Here is a 20,102-nt window from a genome sequence, read left to right as displayed (position 1 = left end):
ATATAATTGTTATTATTACTTACAACAGAAGCTTGTATACTTGCAGTATATAATTAATAAAATGCGTATCACATAAACGTCGTAAATACTACATAACATAGTTTAGGCTACCAGAGTAATATTCACTGAAATATAGCAGATAAAATAAAACTAATCAATGCACTGACAAGTAAAATATAATCAAAATATGGCTACTTGTAATACAACTCGTTACGTTTTTGTGCATAGTCTTGGAGGACTTATGTAACCAATCTTCCTTCCTAATATCACAAGGAAATATCGTAACATCTCTATATTGTACAAAAATCTCATTCACAGCATAACAAATAAATGTATGCGAAAAGCTTGACGTGAGTGATATGTCTTCTCTGGAATCATCATTACCCAATAAATTGGACAAATACATCTTTTTATTACAATTACCGATAAATTCTTTAATGATGGCATGTAGCTTTTAAAAAATGTGATAAAAAATATTTACTAATGCAAAATTTATCATGCATTACAGTTTCTATTTGCACTACTAATACTTGAAAATTAGCCGATTCCTAAGTTTTAAATTGTAAATAGAGGGCATCAGTCTGCGATTTTTAAAATCGTTCACTTATTTGTAGCAGTAAAAGCACATTGCATTTATCTGTTGATATCTATCAACATTACAGCGCTCCCATATTTTTAATTTAGTCAGCCGTAACAATTCTAAATCAGTTTACATTAGTCGTATAAATAGTTTAGGCATAGAGCGGTCTAAAAGTAAAATCTAACTTGCATTGATGACTACTAGTGTTAGCGTGTTCCTTCCATTAGAGCTTACATATGGTAATTTAGTCAATTCCATGCTCAGATATCACCTATCCCGTATTAAATGCGCTATTCACACCACAAATGCAAACCATGGTTTCTACGCGATAATACTATGGGACGGGCGGGACTAGAGATCTGTACTTTCGCTGGTAGCGGGCGGCACTGGTGGAGGGGGCGCCGGCACCATGGGCCGCGGCGGTCTCGCACGTGGCGAGAGAGGAGTGTCCGTTATACTACCCTCCGACTGCGACAGCTGGCGACTGGCGCCTAGACTCTTCGGCTCTTCCAGCTCCGCGTCTTTGCCTCCCGAGCTATGTGTTCTCTGAACAGTGTTCCGCGACGGTTCTTCCTCGCTATGTCCGCCGACCTGTATAACCGTCGGGTGTTGTTTGTCGACCGTGTATATGTGCGTTCGTTCTAGAACCGTTGGCGCGATGTCGGTGTTGTCAGCGGAAGTGCGAGCGCGAAAGCTCTGGGGTCGCAACGTCGCCGGGCGCTCCGGTACAGCTGGCTTATGTCTAAGCTGCACATCGCCATTGTCGGGTTCGCCCGATGCAGGGAGAATCGTCCTAGGAGCGGCCACAGGACGAGGCGGTGGTTGTCCAGAAGGCTTCGTGGTTATTTGTATCCGCGTCGGTAAAACTTTGCTCTCAGCTCCCAGAGATGCGGGGCCGTTGTTTACGTCACCTATCACTTTCATTCTGCCCACTATGCCGGTGGTGGCGGTTACGTTTTTGACGATTAATGTAGATTCCTTATTGTCGATAGCTTTAAAACCTTCGAATTTCTCTTTCTCAAGCTCTAGGCTTTGCCGGCGCATATCGGTTAAGTTCTCGCGGCTGCCGCTTTTCGCCGCTTCCTCCTTCATCGCTTTGCTCTGGCGGTACGTGGATCGGTTAATTGTCTGCACGCCCGTGATGACTTTGCCCGTGTCCGAGATGACTGGGCGGGGCGGCTTCGCCGGCTTTTCGTTTTCAACTTTGCCCTGCTGCTGTTCCTTGGCAGCGTCGGTGACCTGCGTCTGCGCCTCGGCTTTTTGTTTGTTTTTGTCCGGCGTGAAGTTGGGCGGCACCGGGGCTTTGTTTTTCCGCCTCATTGTGGGTTTGGGACTTCCGTGCGGTGGACTAGATTGGTCGGACAGGGAACTGTTCGATTGAGCTTTCTTTATATCGCTATCTAATAATATTAAGCTAGTGTCATGGCTGTTGCTGCGCGAGTGTCGGCCCGGCGCGTCGGCTTCCTTTTGCTGCACGGACTGATGGTTGTAGTCAAACATGGATTTGCTCATTGAGCTGTAGTCGCCGTTCGATGTTTCCTGGCTGAGTGCCGCGGTTTGGTTGTAGCCATGGACGAAGTTGGGAGTGAAGCCGTACTCGCACTGGTCGGGCAGCAAATCCTCTTTGGTGAAGGTGACGAAGAAATTAATCTCGTCTTGGAAGAACCAGTCGGCGTGTTTGATGAGCAGTTCTACGACGCAGTTGACGGCGCTAGTAATGTACATATCTAGGGTGCTCTCGTTGGCGGCCCACAACAGGTTGGGGGCGATAACTATTGCCAGATTGGATGGCGTCATTTTGTTTGTGCTTTGATTTTGCGTCAAAGCAGACAAAAATTTGATGAGATACCTAAGGTTTTGATAGTTCGCCGGAGGCAACAAGTGTATGGCGTCCCAAATTGCGTTGAGGCGAGCTTGTTCCGCCGGCTGCCGCGACGCGTTGATGAAGTTTTCGTAGAGACGGTATGTGAGCAGAGGCTCGGGCAGCTCGCGGAGGTACGACTTGAGCACGGACGCAACGACATGCATGTCGCGGTAGTCGCGGGGCAGCGGCACCGTGAACAGACCGGCATCTAAAGACAGCTTCATTCGCCTAACCTTTGACAGACCTAGAAAACGAAAATAATTAGATATCATTATGTATTATATAATATTAACATCCAATATAATTACCGACAGCATTAGGTAAACAGTTAATAGTTTTTTGTTGGTAAGAAAAACGATAATTCATCACATGAATGAACAGTAATATTTGAAGACTGCAACTCATCTCCAATATTTCAGCCATACGACGTCCACAGCCAAACTTAAGCCTCCATTATAGATTTTTAATAAAGCGTTTTTTCCGACAAACTTACAAACTTGCTCACTACCACTGACTGGGAAGCGTTCGGGAAACTACTATATAACTCGTCTAATATACGGGATATTAGACGAGTGTCTAAAGACTACGTCTAACACCCATGTGTGTTACCGATGAAGACCCACGGCAGAATAATGTAGTGTTTCATTTTGAGCCTCATTGGAAAGCTCACAGTCGCTCAACGAGCATTGGATTGGAGTGCGCTTGGTATTTATCTATCGGATAAATCGGATTAGGAATGATATCTGAAGACGAATGAAAGCAACCGACATATCCCAGCAGATTACGCGCAAAACGGACAGCCGCTGGGGCTACAAGGTTCTGGAGTGCAGACCACGGATCGGTAAGCGTAAAACTACCTACCACTTTGTGATGGACAAGATAGACCAAACACCCCGGTTATGGTCGTTGGCAAACGCTAGATTAAGCCGACTCCTGGTCATATTGGAAATTTATGGGAGAGGCCAATTCCAGCAGTAGACAACCTAGCTTTATATGTTATCTCTCGTAAATATAAATATAAATTTAATATATATAATTTACATATAAAGTTGCCAAGCGCCTTTAAATTTATTTATAAATTAGACTTGTATTTAAATGACTGATGTACCAAAACATCTTTATTGATAGAATTCAATTAACCCTATTAACGATGAAGAGGGATATGGAACTAGCAAAGCGTCGTATCTGGTGTGCGGCTCCCTCTAAGAGAGGAGATCGTTGTCAACTAGGAGCTGTCGGTATCGGAAGAGTACGAGTCAGCCTGCAAAGCAGCGCAGACGAGTAGCTGTAAGGAGTTGTGCACGCGCTAGACTCGTGAAAGCCTGTGTAACGGGGTATAAAGAGTTATCGGTGGATCACTCTTTAGACCAGACTTCCCCCCGGCAAGAAGATCGCCTGTGTGTGAGAGGTGGAGTGACAGTGGACTCCCGTCAATCAGCAGGACTCCACAAGTTAGCCGGCTTCCACTGGACGCCCCGTGTGTACCAGCGCCGGAGTTCGATGGCATCCAATGGACACGGCGTATGTACAGTGCCATATTTAGATGGCATCTATTTGCCGTACCTTATACTGCATTGTTATTGAATTGGTTCCTCTAAGGGTAGGGTATGTTATTGAATGCGCCTTTACTAAAAAAAACAATTCTTCGAAAGTATAGTATTTGGAAACTAAAATTTAAAGTATCACCGCAATAATAATCTAATGAGATTGACCGAAAGACATTTTACTTTTAATTTATAAATCAGTAGGAAAAAATCAAAGTAGAAATTGCGTTGTTTGCACTGCAAATGGCATAAGATGGGAATCTAAGTATGAACGTAAAAATTGTAATATGGGCGGCTTATGTGTACACCCCTGTTTTAAGATTTATCACAGCCATTTCATTTTTAATTAATATATCAGTCAAATCTTTAAATATTTAACACCTAAATGAAGAAAGAAATTCGAACATCGGCCTACCGTCATACAACGTGCACACTTCGCGGCGCTGCCCAGTTCACTAGCGTCACTACAGCGGAACGTACTGCTGTAAGGAAAGGGTTAAATAACGTACTCTATAACTTACCACCAGCAATTCTGAAGAGGCCCTCTTCGTTGAGCGCGAGCTCGTGCAGCGTGCACACACACAGCTCCAAAGGGAACGCGATCGTTCGCCCCGTGACGCGGAGGTGTTCCTCCAGGGGATATCCAAAAACAGGTTTCACGGAACTATCGTCTGTAACAATTAAATAGCACATCATTGGTAATAAGGATTCTTGTTGACCGACTGATTATATGACTAAAGAACTACAATACTATAGTTATGAAATCAATTATTCTGTAATAAGGTTTCCGCACGGGTTTGTCATGGACTAATCAAAATTACAACACGAAGCTACCGGACTGTACACTCGTGAGATTAGTGAATGTTAAATAAACACTTGTCTTGCCATATTTAGTCGGCTACGTCTCGCGGATTAGCAAGCGACCGATAAAATATGAAGGTTCAAGTGGCGCCCACAGACCCATAGCAGTCTGGGACTGTAGAAGTTTTATGATACGAGATCGATCATTTCACTTAGTATAACAAAACATGTGGTAATCCATATTAATATAGTTCCTACGTATTACAGATCATCATATTATTCAACACATTGATATGTAAGTAAAGGAATTGGTTTCTCTAATTGTATATATTCATTATGTAGAATAATCATTGTTTACAATAATTGATATTTATACAGAACGATTGGTTATGAGTGTAAAAAGTTTTAAGGTCTCCTATCCATACAAATGTCTCTATCCAAAAACCTATGGTTTCAAAAATTAAAAATGACGTAATAATAACATAGTAAAAAAGGCGTTTTCAAAATTCGTATTTAAAATGTATTAAAACTAGCTGATCCCGCAAACGTTGTTTTGCAAAAAAAATTAAAGTTTTTAATTAACAAATGTAGGATAAGGGTTGATCGTAGAGGGGTGAAAATTAAGGTTTGTATGTATTTTTGTATGCTGTATCATAATAAAATAAAAACCAAAAAAATTGTCTAAAAAATTAAAAATAAAATTTAGGGGTGGACCACCCTTATCACTTAGGGGTATGGAAAATAGATAGTAGCCAATTCTCAGACATACTGAATACGCATATAAAATTTGGTAAAAATTGGTCAAGCCGTTTCGGAGGAGTTCAAGTTCGAACACCGTGACACGAGAATTTTATATATTAGATTAATTATTGTTAACTTTCTATCCATGCAGACTTTGTTCGGTCAGAAATTTATAGCCTGTCGTATTTCAAAAGAAAAAATCAATTAATATAAAATAGAAATAGGTATAAACATTAGCTTTTTGCTGCCAAATAAACTATACATATCTTTAACGCTTTTACACCAATAACCAACCACCCATATATAGAAAGAATACGAAAATAAATCGTTATATTACGTTATAAATTAAACAGTGACGTCACAAACTGAGCCCATAAATAACATTGCACGAAGCTTATAGAAGTAGGAGGAAATATTGTTTGTTCAATTAAAGTAACCGCGTGCCTTAGTAAAGTTGATTTCGTCTTCGGCCTAAATTGAATGTGCAGTCCACAAGGACATTGAGTAATGTAAAAGGAAGCAGCGGTAACATTTATGACGTCAACCAAACTAATTATATAAAACAAAGCTATGTATATATAATCCGATTCTTTTTTACTTTCTCGTTAATTTTCCTTGATATAAAAATGTACAAAACATATAATATTAATATATCAATCTTTATAAAGGATGTCTGGTGACAGAAATCCGATTTTAAATTTAAATAGAATCTACATAATAAAACTATTATTTCAATTATAATTAAAAAGAAAAATTGAGCGGATTTCATTTATTAAAAATTATGTAATCTAAATGCTGTCAAACACGTCGGGCGCACTCTTGGAATCTGACCTCGGTACGTCCAGACCCTGTGATTTTTTCCCTGTACAATTTGTGATAAAACATTGTGTAATGTGATTTAAAACGTATGAATAAAAGTGTATTGCCTAATGTATTGCTAAATGTAAACATACTATAGTAATTTTTACAACTTTAATATTATTTTTGTATCCTTTTTTTTGTTTAAATTTGGAATGTTCTTCCAAAAAAAAATCATGAGAAATGATAAAAGAAACACTTTTCTTTCATTTCCATTTTTCTTGGACAGCTAACTTTGCTACTTAATAACTTTTGATAGTACGAAGTCTGTGCGAGAACAATTTTATAAGCGCAACGGGCAGTTTTCATAATTTGATAGTTAATAATATGGACCACCTTTGAATGCCTGAAGCTTTGTACAATTATTCTTATTGTCTTGGTTAACAAGGTTGTAACACAGACCTCAAGAAAGTGGTGACCCTAAGGGGCCACGACGACACAGGCCTAATGTAACATATTAAAAACCGGGCTAAGAACATGTCTGTTATTACACGATATTTTCCTTTAGCTTTTTTAGCCTGATGGGGAGAGGAGAAGAAGTTGAATATATTTTCACCTGCCTGGAATCGAACCTTGAACAATTACAGAATATTCAAAGTGGTGCACGACATTCTTTACGCATCATGTTTAGGGAGTAATATTGGCTGAAGTTTTACGTTATTAGCCAACATGTAACAAAGATGCCAGTAAAAACAAAATAGCCATTTTAATATGGTTTACATCATTATCATGGACTTGTTCCTGACAATGTTTACAAAGTACAGATAAATAGACTAAAACCTTGTTTTAATAGCTTTATAAATGTAATGATAAATAGCATATTTATAATTATGATAATGAGAAATAATTATAATCGTTCAACAAACTGTTTTAATTACTATAGATATGAATAGACAAGGATTAAGAAAATCTTTTCAGATACATACATCTCTTTCTACTTTATATTTATAATCTTCACTAGAGCTGTTATTGTAAACATATTTTTTTCAATAAAGATTTAAAAGTGATTAAAATATTACCCTTATTTTTTTAAAAAATAAAAAGAGAGACTTTTAGACATTCAATCTAAATAATGGTCTCTCAAAAGTGCTGACACCAATAAAAAATTCATTAACGAGGTAAAACAGTGTTTCTTTATAAACCTTAGGGATAAAACTGCAGTAGGACCACCAAGTTAATGACTGATCGAACAAATTCACAACATATGCATGTTTTGTATAAAAGAGGATAGTTGTTAGTGCCACTAGAACCTTCATATTTTATCAGCCTCTAGTTAACCCTTTGTAGTTTCCAACGGGCGTCAAAAAACCTTTACATGATATAATTCCAGCATGTAAATAGCCTAGTAAATTTGACAAATATAAAAATTACACATTGACATTCCATACAGAACAGTCATGTGGTTTACTTCAAACAACAGTCTATTATTTTAATTAGAATAAGGTACCCCTGCTATTATCTCTACTTCTAAAGTGCCATCTATAATTAGTTTGAAAATTTGTTTCAGGAAAAATTATTATTATATGTAAATACAGAGACAATATATATAACAATCTTATCTATATAAAAATGGCGATTTTAGCCCTGGACATGATGACAAATTAATAAAATCTTTCTCGGGCTCCATAAAGTTAGAGTAATTCTTTAGTGGACACCTGTGTAATTTTAAAAATTGTAAATTTTAAGTTTCCCTAATACACTTTATATTACAGTACAAACAAATTCTAAAGTGATAATAAACCTTACGAACGAATTGATCTGACTACTGTATTAGGATTCTTTATGAAATTGATTACAAAAAAAACCCTCCAAGATTGTTGTAGAATCTTCTCAGATAAGGTTGCTTTTGGAATCTTTCCAAGTTTAAGTTGAAGAATGCCATTATAAGCGAGTACAATTTGATAAGCAGCTGTGACCCAGGGGTAGAGGACTGAGAGTTGTGATCGAAGGTCAAGGGTTTGATTTCCTGGACACAATCTTATAACATTCACACTTTATGGATAAATTATATAGTATCACCATTGCTCACAAACAAGTTTCCAGAGGATAGACAGTAACAACCTCTGTGTACCATAATACCACACTGCGGTCGTCAACACACCTTCCATAGATATCTTTGAGGAAGGCCTATGCCTTGCAGGGGATCTTTATGCTGTAACGACGACTTTGACGATTTGATTTTAATTTATATTGAATTGGGCTCTACTAGCGTTCTTACATATTTTATATTAATAAAAATATTTTCATAATCATAGTTCATTCAGAATGTTATTGTTTAATTGAACACTAATTATAAGTTGAGCAGGATTTAGTGCTTGTTTTTTAACACACACAAATATATATAGATTTTCATTCATATTTATTTTCATAAATAAAGTTACATCATGAATTACGACTCTATGAATCATGCATAATTTAGTGTAGATTTGGTTTCAGTTTTCTATCTAGAGAAATATAGTTTGGCTTTTGTGCAGGTACTGTATGGTTGTACTTACTGATAAATCTTTCCAGCTCTGGCACAGTATCTTGCAGTGAATGCAAAGCAGATTCATGATAAGCTCTCTGAAGTTTCACATATTGGAGCAATGTGTGAGCAAGTTGTGCTTCTTTAGCCACGAGGGCGAACATATCCGCAGCCAGAACATCTCGAGCTGCCTCCACCCGTGTACCAGCCTCTTCTAATTCTTCCCTAGCAGCATTTAATTTCGCCGGATTTTCTTCTTTTTGACGCTCTAGATTCTTTAAACATAAATGTTATCAATTAAATATCATTTATTAATATTTATCACTAACAATGTGTAAAGTATTTTAGAAACAATTATATGAATACTTTACAAGTACTCCATATAACATATTAAGTTACAAAATAGGTGCTATATGATAATGTAAACATATTTTATTAAATAATGAAAAGACCTAAATTACTTTTAAAAACTATCTGCATTTGTGAGTAACTATATAATTAAATATTACAGTAAATTATATATAAAATCATGGTACAACCCTAATTTACTTATTTTTAAATGACAAATTTAAATTCAAAACCTCTTTATTCAACAAGGCATTATATGCAATTTTAAATCATCATTACAAAAAGACAAATATATATGTCATAAATTAAATTAAATTATTGGTTTATTAATTATGATAGAATAAGTAGTACCAGGTATGTATTTATAAAGCAGCAAATTAATACATTGTTTATCTAATGTTTTGACTGTGTATACATAGGTATCTCTGGTGATTATAGATAAGGAAATATAAATGTTTGATAAAAGACCTTTTATTCTACCTAATATATCTAAATCAATATATTGGTTAGGTGAAAAACACATTAATATCTTTAAAGAGCAATATTTTATAATACCAATCATAATTTATTTAGCTATTTTAGAGTACATTTTGTCTTTACAACTTTTCTACGCTCTGGGCTATAAATAAAATTGACATTATTCATGGCTTGTAAACATGAAACTTTAAGCAATGAAGGTAGGGTGGTGAAAAACCTCAGTAAATTAAAGAAAAAGGCATAATTACATGACCAAAGTACATGTTACATGGGCATATTGATTATAACTAAACAACTATCAACATAAACAATTGTCAGTATTGTGATAACTGTTTAGTCTGAATTATTATTGCAACCGCCCACAACATTGACATGATGCATATTGTTGTTACAAGTAAATAACTACAAATTATATATGGAGCAATAAGTAATGATAACACATATATTTATCTTCAATGTTTTAGATGAAACAGCATAACGATAAATCTGGCTGATAAGGTGAAGTATGTCCAATTTTTAAAATTGAATGCTATAAGATAAGTTGGCAAGATATATGTCTCACATGATATTTGCTAGTGGCCGACTCCTTCTCGCTGATCAATCTGCTAAGTTGCTTCTTTGCTTTCATGATAGCCGGAAGATCTTGATCACTAATCGCTGCCAATGGAGCACATACCAGCTGTTCAACTTTTAATTCATGCTCTGCAATTTCATTTGCGAGAAATTTCTCTGTCTTACCTAAAAAAAATTCCTGATTTAATCTATATCCAGATTTTTAAAACTAAAGTCATGTTAGTTAAATGATTAATAACCATAGAACCATTGGACTAATTTTAATGATTTTTACATTTTAAAATTCATCCAGTCGGGTAAAAAATGTAACTAAACAATTTCAAGAAAGTTTAAAAAAAATTAAATTACTCTGCATCATATGTTAGGTGGAACAAAGCTTACCAGGTAAGCTAGTGATATAAATAATAAGAGTAAATAAATAAAGTACATATAGAGAATATGATGCTAATGAATATTGTGGAAGACATTTTTCAAAAGTATGTTAATCAACTTTTATATGTACATTAAATATTACAGACAAATTAAATCATTGCAACAACAATGTAATAATGTTACTATCAAATTATTATCCTGTTATCACCTTTTTCCATGATGGACAGACAGATCATTAATATGACTAAGATGTTTAATCAAACAAAGTGATACAAAGTTAATTGGAATCCATAGGGAAAATATGCTAAATACTTCTTTAGTACATTGACTTGTAGGACAAATTTTAATATTTGTCAACAGTAAATTGAATAAACATTACCTTTTAAAATATATTTGTCTAATCTAAACATCAACAAGGAATTGGCGAGAAATTTCAGAATGAAAATTATAGTGAGAAATATTCAAAGTGCCTACCTAGAAAGACTTATCCTAGCAATGAAAAATACAAATGTATAAGGAAAACCAATAAGATCTGTGACATTTATGTTCTCTAAAGAAAATAAAAATTTTGAGGATTTTTTTTATAAATAAAAAATATACATAGTGATAAAGCGGATTGAGATTCCAGGTAACAAACAAATTTAAAACAGATTTAATTGCTACCTAAATTTTATTTACTTTTGTTCACAGAAAAGTCATCTTTTACCAAGATGGCCACTTGGAATAATATTATTTCTAATGTTAAGAATATAATGAATTTGAAATAAAATCAATTGTTTTATTTTTCTTACCACATTCATAAAGAATATATTTCATAATGCTTTCATCATCGTCAAAATTACTGGCTTCACACATAGATAAGCCAAGCAAGTATTCAGGGAGTTTTTTGAGCCTTTTCTCACGTGCAGCAGGGTCTTGTCCCTGTGTGTTTCCAGCGCATGTCACCAGCCTTTTGCTAATCAAATGTAAAGCATTTCGAAGATGTTCTACTTTTCTATCTGCTGTTTGTAGCTCATCAGTTAAAGCTTCGCCTTTACCGGACCTAATACAGTAAATGATTTGAAAATTTTCAATCATCATAAAAACGTAATGTTTATTTACAGTTTTTGACAATAAAAATAAACAATACTTTTTGTTTATTAAAATAGCATATATGTTTTAAAAAACACTGCTTACAAAATCTTTTGGTAGTAAATTTACGAATTGATTACCTATTCACTTAAATATCTTATCTGGTCGTTTGATAAAAAGTATACCTTGAAAAAGTTTGATCTGCTAGTTGCTTCACCCTGTAGAATTGTTTCTTCATTTTGTCTTTTTTCGATGATTTTAGTAGAGCTACAAGGTCATTGGACTTGGTCAATAATAAAACGATCAAGAATTGCCGAAAAGAACGTCGCTAATGTCAGCACGTCAATGAGATCATCCTCATTTATTAATGTTAGATCGAGCGCAACCGAATGTCCTTTACAAAAGCTATCCAATAAGGCACTACATTTCCATAATTCACTTTAGATAAACACATAACACTGAAATATTTTTATAAATGTTTGGTACAAACTCCTAATGTTCGAAAAATACGATGAATAAGAAAAATAAAATCCACAGATATAAAAATATGAAATAGATAAACCAAAGACAACAGCTTATATGAACTTAAATTATTTAGAAGTAAAATTAGCTGGTAGCACAGTAGCTTTAAAAAACTTTGAGATTTTTTGAATTTATGTCTTACGCCATAAGTATAGTTTGTATTAAAGCTGTTTGAAATTAAAATAAATCAAATACAGTACTTTAACAACTTTTTATTTATATCATTGTGTTATATAAGGCATTATATATTAGGATAAGTGACACATCTTTATTTTAAATATATATAATTATAGAAAAACAGTCTTTCATTAGCTCGTTTTAACACGTTTCATTGTTACGTGATTTTTAAATTGAAACTCCTTATTAATTTTATATAAAATGCTAAGCAAGTCCTTCGAGGTATAGGAGTTCCCCGTGGTGCTACTGATTGTTTAAATGTTATTCGAACACTGAAAATTCATTAAAAATAACGTCCCCTAACAAAGATTGCCGTACTAACACAGAATGTTATTGTTATTAATAATACAACATTATTTACTTTTTAGAATAATAGGTGAATACATCAGCGTTCTTTATTTCATTAACAATAGTGATTTATATTGATAAAACTGCTTACTTAGATTACAATCTAAGTAATAACATAAAATATTTTAGACGTGTCATAATTACAGTCTATACTTATTATTTTAATAATTGATAACAGTTCATACACATTATTATAAAAATTAGTATTACATTTCGTATTTGCTTTATTAGATTCATTTCTTCAAATATAGGATTAAGGGACTGTCAAAGTGACATTTGGATTAAAGGTTATGTCAAATATGATAATTTTCTATTTATTTACGTTTAAAGTAGTGACGTTTGTCAGTATCCATAGTTAACGCGTTAAAGCACGTACGCATAAGAACCAAAACCTGCGAATGTAGTAGAAATTTTCATTGGCGCTCAATTGTGGAGGGAGATTCAACACTTGGAGAATGGAAATTGAATATATTATTTAACAACTCTGCTAATGCCAGTTGCGACTGCAAGACAACAATCGGTTGTAGTCTCCGAAGTTTTACTTTCTTAAATGTGTCGCGTCATATATTTTTAGTTTTTTAAAATCTGTGTTCTTAAATAAAGATATTAAAAATATTTTAAAAATGGAGCGAAGATTTTTTAACGTTATTTTGCTTGGTTTCGGATTCATGTTCGTTTTTACTGCATTCCAGACTATGGGAAATATAGAGGTGAGTTTAGTGTAAATAATGTTTATTTTACACATTTGCTAGAATCAAAATTAAATTTTACACTCGTCGTTTACTTTTTAATGGATGTGATTTATCTATTTGTAGCTTTTAAACCATGAAATAATTAACTGCATATTTTTAAAATTAAACGTAATTAGCTAAGCAAATAATATAAACATGTTACATGAAACACATATTGCACTTTCACAACAAAGCCTTCACAAAATTATTGTTTTTTCTTTACTTTTGTAGGTGTTCTTTATTAATGATTTTTGTATTATTGTTGAAATGTCCATTTATTAAAAGTTTTATTTATACAAAAATATATTAGTTGTAGATGATGTATGAATGCAATTTTAATTTAATTAAAAATAATAAGTAGTTATGAAATAAATGTTGAAGACTAGTTTTGAAACTAATATTTGTAAAAATATGTCTCTAATATGTATAATATTTATCCACATTTAATTATGTATTTTTGTATAGTTGTATAGCATATATGTATGTGTATGTCATGTAAACTTTAACTTTTCATGTTTTAGAGCAATGATTTTGAGGAAATCTTTTTTAATAATTATATATATATTAATTTTTGAAAATAAATTTCTAGTTTTTATCATTGTAGAAAGTTTCTGCCAGTTACATTTATGAAAAAAAAAACTTTAAGTTACTCAAGCATTTTTTTATTAATTTGAGTAATAAACCTGTAAAATATATTGATACTTTATAAAAACTCCTTTCTCTGAAAATAAATCCTCTTTTATATCAAAATTGATGTATCAAATTAAATATGTTTTTAATTAATGTATCTTATTATTGTCTAATCATATCCTGGTATTTAACCTTTGAATTATTATGATATTATTTATAATAGCAAAATAAATATATTTTTTTATGACTGTCGCAGTTCTTCATAAATCTTTTATGTCATGGAGACAATTAAATAAGTTTTGGACACATCACAGATATAACAATAAAAGTCATAACAGTAACTGTTAGTCACTTATGTAACTGTAAATAAGAATTTGGGAGCAATGTCCAACATTTACAGCTCTCTGGCAACAGGTTGTGTAATGGTACCTTTTGTCACTTGTTTGTGGGTATAACATGCAACAATAATTTTATTTAGATGTGATATTTACTTTTTCTTATTCTGTTTAGCTCAGCATACTTTTACTTTTTTATCATGTCTTTTGTACAAACAGATAATAATAATGTTTACCTGTTATTAATCCATAGACTGGTATTTAAATTTACTTAAATATGTATGTAGTTTATTTTATATTAATGTGTTTAAAGAAACATGAACCCAAACCTGTGGTCATTTCTTTTCTTAAAGTAGAAAAACTATCAATTAGTTATTACTTTTTTTATAGATTTACACATTTTGAAGATAAACCAGAGTATGTCTGGTTTACTTTCAAAACTGAAATCTTTCGAATTTTCAGGTAGTTAATTAATTGCAATATTTTTAAAATACATATTTGCTTTCTCTTATGGGCTTGTGTCCCTAAAATGTGATATTTTCGTGACCGCTGCTTATTTAATTTTTTAAACACCTGTCTTTTTTGCGTGCTGTTGCGTTTGGTGCTGGTTTTCGCAACCGAGCGGCATTGCACTCGTTTTGCGTCGCAGTTAGCTTTACTTTAAGCCAACCCAACTCAATGAGAAATCCCAGGAGACCTTGGATGTCGCGGGATATTTGGAAGCACCTCGGTGATAAGAGATGGGTGCTAACTCCGTAGACTCCGAAGTACTATATAAGCAGCACTTATTGGAACAATTAATGTATAAAAGTATAATGGTGAACTTAATGATGAAGGCATTTTTTACAAGTTAACCAGTACTATGTTGGAAAAACAAAATTTGTTATAGATTCATATAGTCTATAAGTAGTTAGTGTAATTTATAATAAGAACTGATATGAGCATATTTTTAAAGTTGCCTTAACAATTTCGTTACGCCAATAATGTAAATTGGAAAGCGCGACGAGACATAAAAAACGTAACGTTATTTATGTGCATTACGAACACTAGGTATTTAAGAAGATTATTAACTAATTATTAACAAATCAGACAATAGATTAATTATCAACATACGCATTGCCTCGATATAATTTTCTTATCATACATAAATCAATAAATGAAAAAAATATTACGAAAAATAAAATGTAAATACTTTATTTATTTCATTACAAAATTTCTTCTAGGAGCCTTAATGTTGGAATATTTAACATTTTACGTCAATTCAATGTGCAATACAATAATTTAATCCCATATGAAAATACGTTAATTCTCCTTAAGATGTTCATATTAATTTATTAATTATAATAATAGTTTTTCTTGTTTTCTTCGAATTCAGCGTATTACATTACTGACTATAAATGTATTTTTAATACATTTATAGCCTTAACATGTTAAATATATTTAAAGTCTCTTCATATTAATTAATTTTAACACAAAAAGGAATATTTGTATTCTCAAGACAAACGGATACACTTTTTAAAGCATTAGAAATATTAATGCTTTCAAAATTATATTTGCTTGTACGCAGAAAGAGCGGGAACTGGTGTTAAAATGATAAGAGCGTCGCTATCTTAAAAGAAAATAGATGACTTGCTGCCTAAAATTCGGAATCTGTTAATGAGCACTGTATTGCATATTAGACATGTCTCCGTAAAAAACAGTGAAATTGTAACATAAATCAAATGTATAAGTAATTACAATTTAAAACGTTCTTGTAGTTGAATACTCCTTGGTAGTAAAAATATTTAATCTGTGTTCTGTGCATTTTTATGGGAAAATGGAATACATTTTTGACATGTTTTGGTATTTAACGGTAACATAGTAATGTTTTTTTTTTTCAATAAATCGCATATAAATCTTAAATATGTGTTATAGACTGGATAGATTAACATGAAGTTTATTTTTTACCAGCAACATTAAAAAAATCTAATGACGTGTGGTAAGTTTTGACAGATGACGGTAATTATTGTTATTAGGAGAAGAATTTGTTAAGCAGTTATTAAATTTTCAGAAGTAAAATTCGAGTGTTTTTCCATTGAGCATCCCACATATATATGCCTCTAAAATTTATAAAATGATTGCCTTATAAATTTTAGTTGCGCCTTAAAATTCGAAAGCTACGGTGTTAAAAGACATACGCATGTAATACCTGGATTTTCAGGTTTCCTTTCCCCAAGACATGCGGTTTTCGTTTTATTCTGTTTTTAACATAAAGTTTTTATGAATTACGATCAATAAAAAAGTTGAGGTTTTCTTTATATATTTTTTATATTCCCTTTGGTATTATATTCTTATTTAAACTCAAAATCGAAAAAAATCAATATAATTCTGAAGTGGTCGTGATAATTGTAATGATGTAATGCTTGTAATTACAAATGATAAATAAGAATTACCTGTTTTTTATCATTTATACATAATGGTACTTTAATCAAAGGTCTTATGTTACCACATGATTTGTTTGGGATTCACTTAATTCAATAAATACCTTTATAAGTGATCCCAGATATTTATCATATTTTGTTTTAAGTAAATCAAATCATAGATCATTTTAAACTAATTGTGGAAGTTTGAGGGGCTTGGTGAAATTTTAGATATTTAAAATTTTTCATCACTGACTATCTACTATGCTATATAATTTATCTGTTGTATTAATAAATATACAAATGAATATATATTTTCTTTCCAAATTTCACATACATTGTTGAAATTCGTTTTAATACAATATTCACTTCAATACATTTACTAAAACTATAATTTTACGAGACTCGATAACTAGTTGTTCGAAACATAAACTAATATCTCATTCGGTCTTAGAATTTTGACTTCTGGAAAATTTTCATTTAAAAAAAAAAAACAAAAAACATAGAAAAAAAGAATCAGAACATTCAATAAACATTATGTGAATACATTTGAGGCCGTTAAGCGTGATTGTTACTGTTAACTGAATTGATTACATACATTCCGAACACAGTGTTCCATTTTACGTAGTTTTTATCGTGTACCTCGTTTTCATATGTACTGTTTCCTTTCTACGAAAACTTACACTTACTTAAATACACTTAGTAACTTTTAACTTACACTTACTTAAACTTAAAAACACTTTGTGTAAAAATAGTCTGAGCGTGTAAGTTTCTTATAAAACGTGAAATAACAATAATAAATCAAAATCAAGGGCATTTATTTAATTAAATACAGTTCCGTACTTCCGAAAAACACTTTTCACTTATAATAGTATTAATATGAGAGTCTTTACAGACGTAAAATATGAGTGAATAAATTTTTATTTCGTAAAAGAAATAAAATAATGTTGCAAATGAATATACGACATTTTATGAGCGTCGAACTTTGGAAGAAGCTTAGAAAGACAACCAGACATAACATTCGTATTTTTTAAATTAGCAGTTTGTATGAAAAATAATATAACAATAGCAAGAACATAGCTTTTACCTAAAAGCGCTTTTGACAAAATATAAATTAATGGAGTCATTTTACAATATCATCTCTTTGTATGTTAAAAGTATTTTTAAGCGACAATTTTTTTTTTAATTATCTATATTATAAAAAGCATATATTTTTCATATTTGCAAAAATGTGTTACATAAAACACATTTCTATTATTAGTTTATTAAAAAAAATAACTTAATTGTCTTTCAAATTCGTTGTTTTTTAACATTATATTATTAACATATGTACATACAAACTGAACATCTTTGTTTTTAGTATTATTTTTTTGTATTTTGAATATTATGTAAATGAAATAACCATGAACTTATCAGTAGAAACGACGTAATCTAAAATTGTTGCTCGGTCACATTTTATCAACGATTTTTGAGAGAAATAGATTTATTTTTAAAATACATTAACTGAAGAATGATTATGAAAGCTTTTTAATTTACGAGAATTATTTTCTGTTTCGTTAACATTAAGGGAATATCATACACTAAAAGAAAACAAACATTGATATCAAACAAACGTTTGAAAGACTGATATAATACAAATAATAGCTTTTCAACTTTCTTATGTATATGCTATTTATATATGTTATATGAATATACAAAAATACCTCACTTTGCGTCGTGGTTACGTTCCAAAAAAACATGACGCAATTTGAAACGCTGTACAGATCGAAGTTAGGTTCCAGGGTTACGAAAATACAACTTTTTAAAAAGAAAATTGAACAAAGTAAACATTTAAAAAACAAAAATAATATAACTCTGCCAATAAATAAATTGAAAAAACGACAACTGTATTAAAATTGCGTTGATTTTTAGTTAGAAAGAGAATCCCCAAGTTTTGAAGGCATGGCGCAATTACAAACAAAAGTGTTGCCATCTTTTGGGGAGAAAAGAAAATTAAAAAAAAATGATTAAAGACTCGAATCCAAAACAACGCAACCTCAAAAATCTAATGACGCACTGTGAAAATTAGTACTAATTAAGCAGCGACGCAACTTCGAAAAAAACGCAAAACGAAACGACGCAAAGCGAGGTATTGGTATACTTCAATTTTATTCTTCTAAATATGATACTAGTTAAATGTCTGTGCAGATAATGTTGTCTTGCTGAGCTAAATTTTGCCTTTGAATAATTTTATATGGGTATGTATAATACATAGGTATATGATGATGTACTAAAATCATCATTGTCCAATTTACGTAAAAATATTGCTTATATCTATAAGGCATAGTTGTTTTTAGTGAACCTTACTTGATGTCTTGAAATCGTACAGTAAATGTCACTTGAAATCAAGCTCGGCGCCAATGTCTTTCCTTGGAACTTTAATGTTGTAAAAGCCTTTGTCATGCGCATTAACGATATTTTTATGATCCCAAAAGAGATCTTAAGAAGGTTCAGAAAAATATGAAAGTTTTTGATCACGTTTTTTTTATTGTAAATGAGTACTATAAATCCCAATCGTTTTGTAATTTATTAATGACATTATCTTCTTTATTAAATAATCCTATTTGTTTTATGAACAGTATTACTAACGCAAGCAATATTATCTGAAAATTAAATAAATAAGATATTTAATTGCAGTTATAAAATGTTATATAAAATAAATCGTTATTAAAAGTCCACAAGATAATGTCATTTTTAAATGTGATTGTTAAATTTTATGTTATTATTACTTAATATAGTATGTACATTTTTATATATAAAATTTTATTTAATCTTGTCTGTCTAACTGTCAATCAGTCAAAATTTACCTGGCGAGATTAGATTTTTTTAAAAGTTTTATGATAAAACTAAATACTCCCAAACATATATATGTGTGTGTGTTTTTGAATGAACGGAGTGAACTTATACACAGAGTAATTTACTGGGCTCTTTCTTTTTTGTTGTCAAATACAAAGCGTAGTACCTATGTCTATGTAAATATGATAATTAAACTTTAAAATAGTATATCAAATCTAAGTATTTAAGCTGTTTATAATATCACATTGAAATACTTAACTTTTATCAATTGTTGGTCTGTTGTCGATAAACTCAAGGATTTTTAGAAAATTTAGGTCAATGCAGATTTATTGGAGAAGATATTAACTATTCAAGGGTCTTTTTCAATAACACGACAAGCCAAGATGATATCAGTTTATCATTTATTAGTAATTTTGCTAATTTACAGTTATC

At 31.9% G+C, this 20,102-nt stretch overlaps 2 protein-coding genes across 3 annotated transcripts in view; one reads left to right on the top strand and one right to left on the bottom strand.

Moving 5' to 3' along the window:
* Positions 1-28: 28 nt before the first annotated feature.
* On the bottom strand, positions 29-12,213 carry RhoGAP92B (Rho GTPase activating protein at 92B). The gene is made up of 6 exons (XM_068775515.1): positions 11,879-12,213; positions 11,414-11,664; positions 10,240-10,415; positions 8,884-9,127; positions 4,510-4,659; positions 29-2,688 (listed from the first exon to the last, which is right to left on the bottom strand). Exons 1-6 carry the CDS (start codon positions 11,929-11,931, stop codon positions 932-934), a joined length of 2,631 nt encoding a protein of 876 aa, XP_068631616.1. The 5' UTR covers positions 11,932-12,213; the 3' UTR covers positions 29-931.
* Positions 12,214-13,103: 890 nt separating this feature from the next.
* LOC137932176 (UNC93-like protein MFSD11) overlaps positions 13,104-20,102 on the top strand; it is a 33,618-nt gene continuing 26,619 nt past the window's right edge. For both annotated transcript variants that reach the window (XM_068775768.1, XM_068775767.1), the window contains exon 1: positions 13,104-13,450. In XM_068775768.1, the coding sequence (XP_068631869.1) occupies positions 13,364-13,450 (87 nt within the window). In that variant the 5' untranslated portion in view covers positions 13,104-13,363. The remainder of the gene's footprint in view (positions 13,451-20,102) is intronic.

Source organism: Battus philenor, unplaced genomic scaffold (assembly GCF_028537555.1).
Source record: "Battus philenor isolate CCGP_79_NKW_IND1 unplaced genomic scaffold, ilBatPhil1.0.hap1 SCAF_9, whole genome shotgun sequence".
NCBI lineage: Eukaryota > Metazoa > Arthropoda > Insecta > Lepidoptera > Papilionidae > Battus > Battus philenor.
The sequence above is the reverse complement of the archived record's forward strand: the minus strand, read 5'-3'. Positions and strand labels throughout refer to the sequence as shown.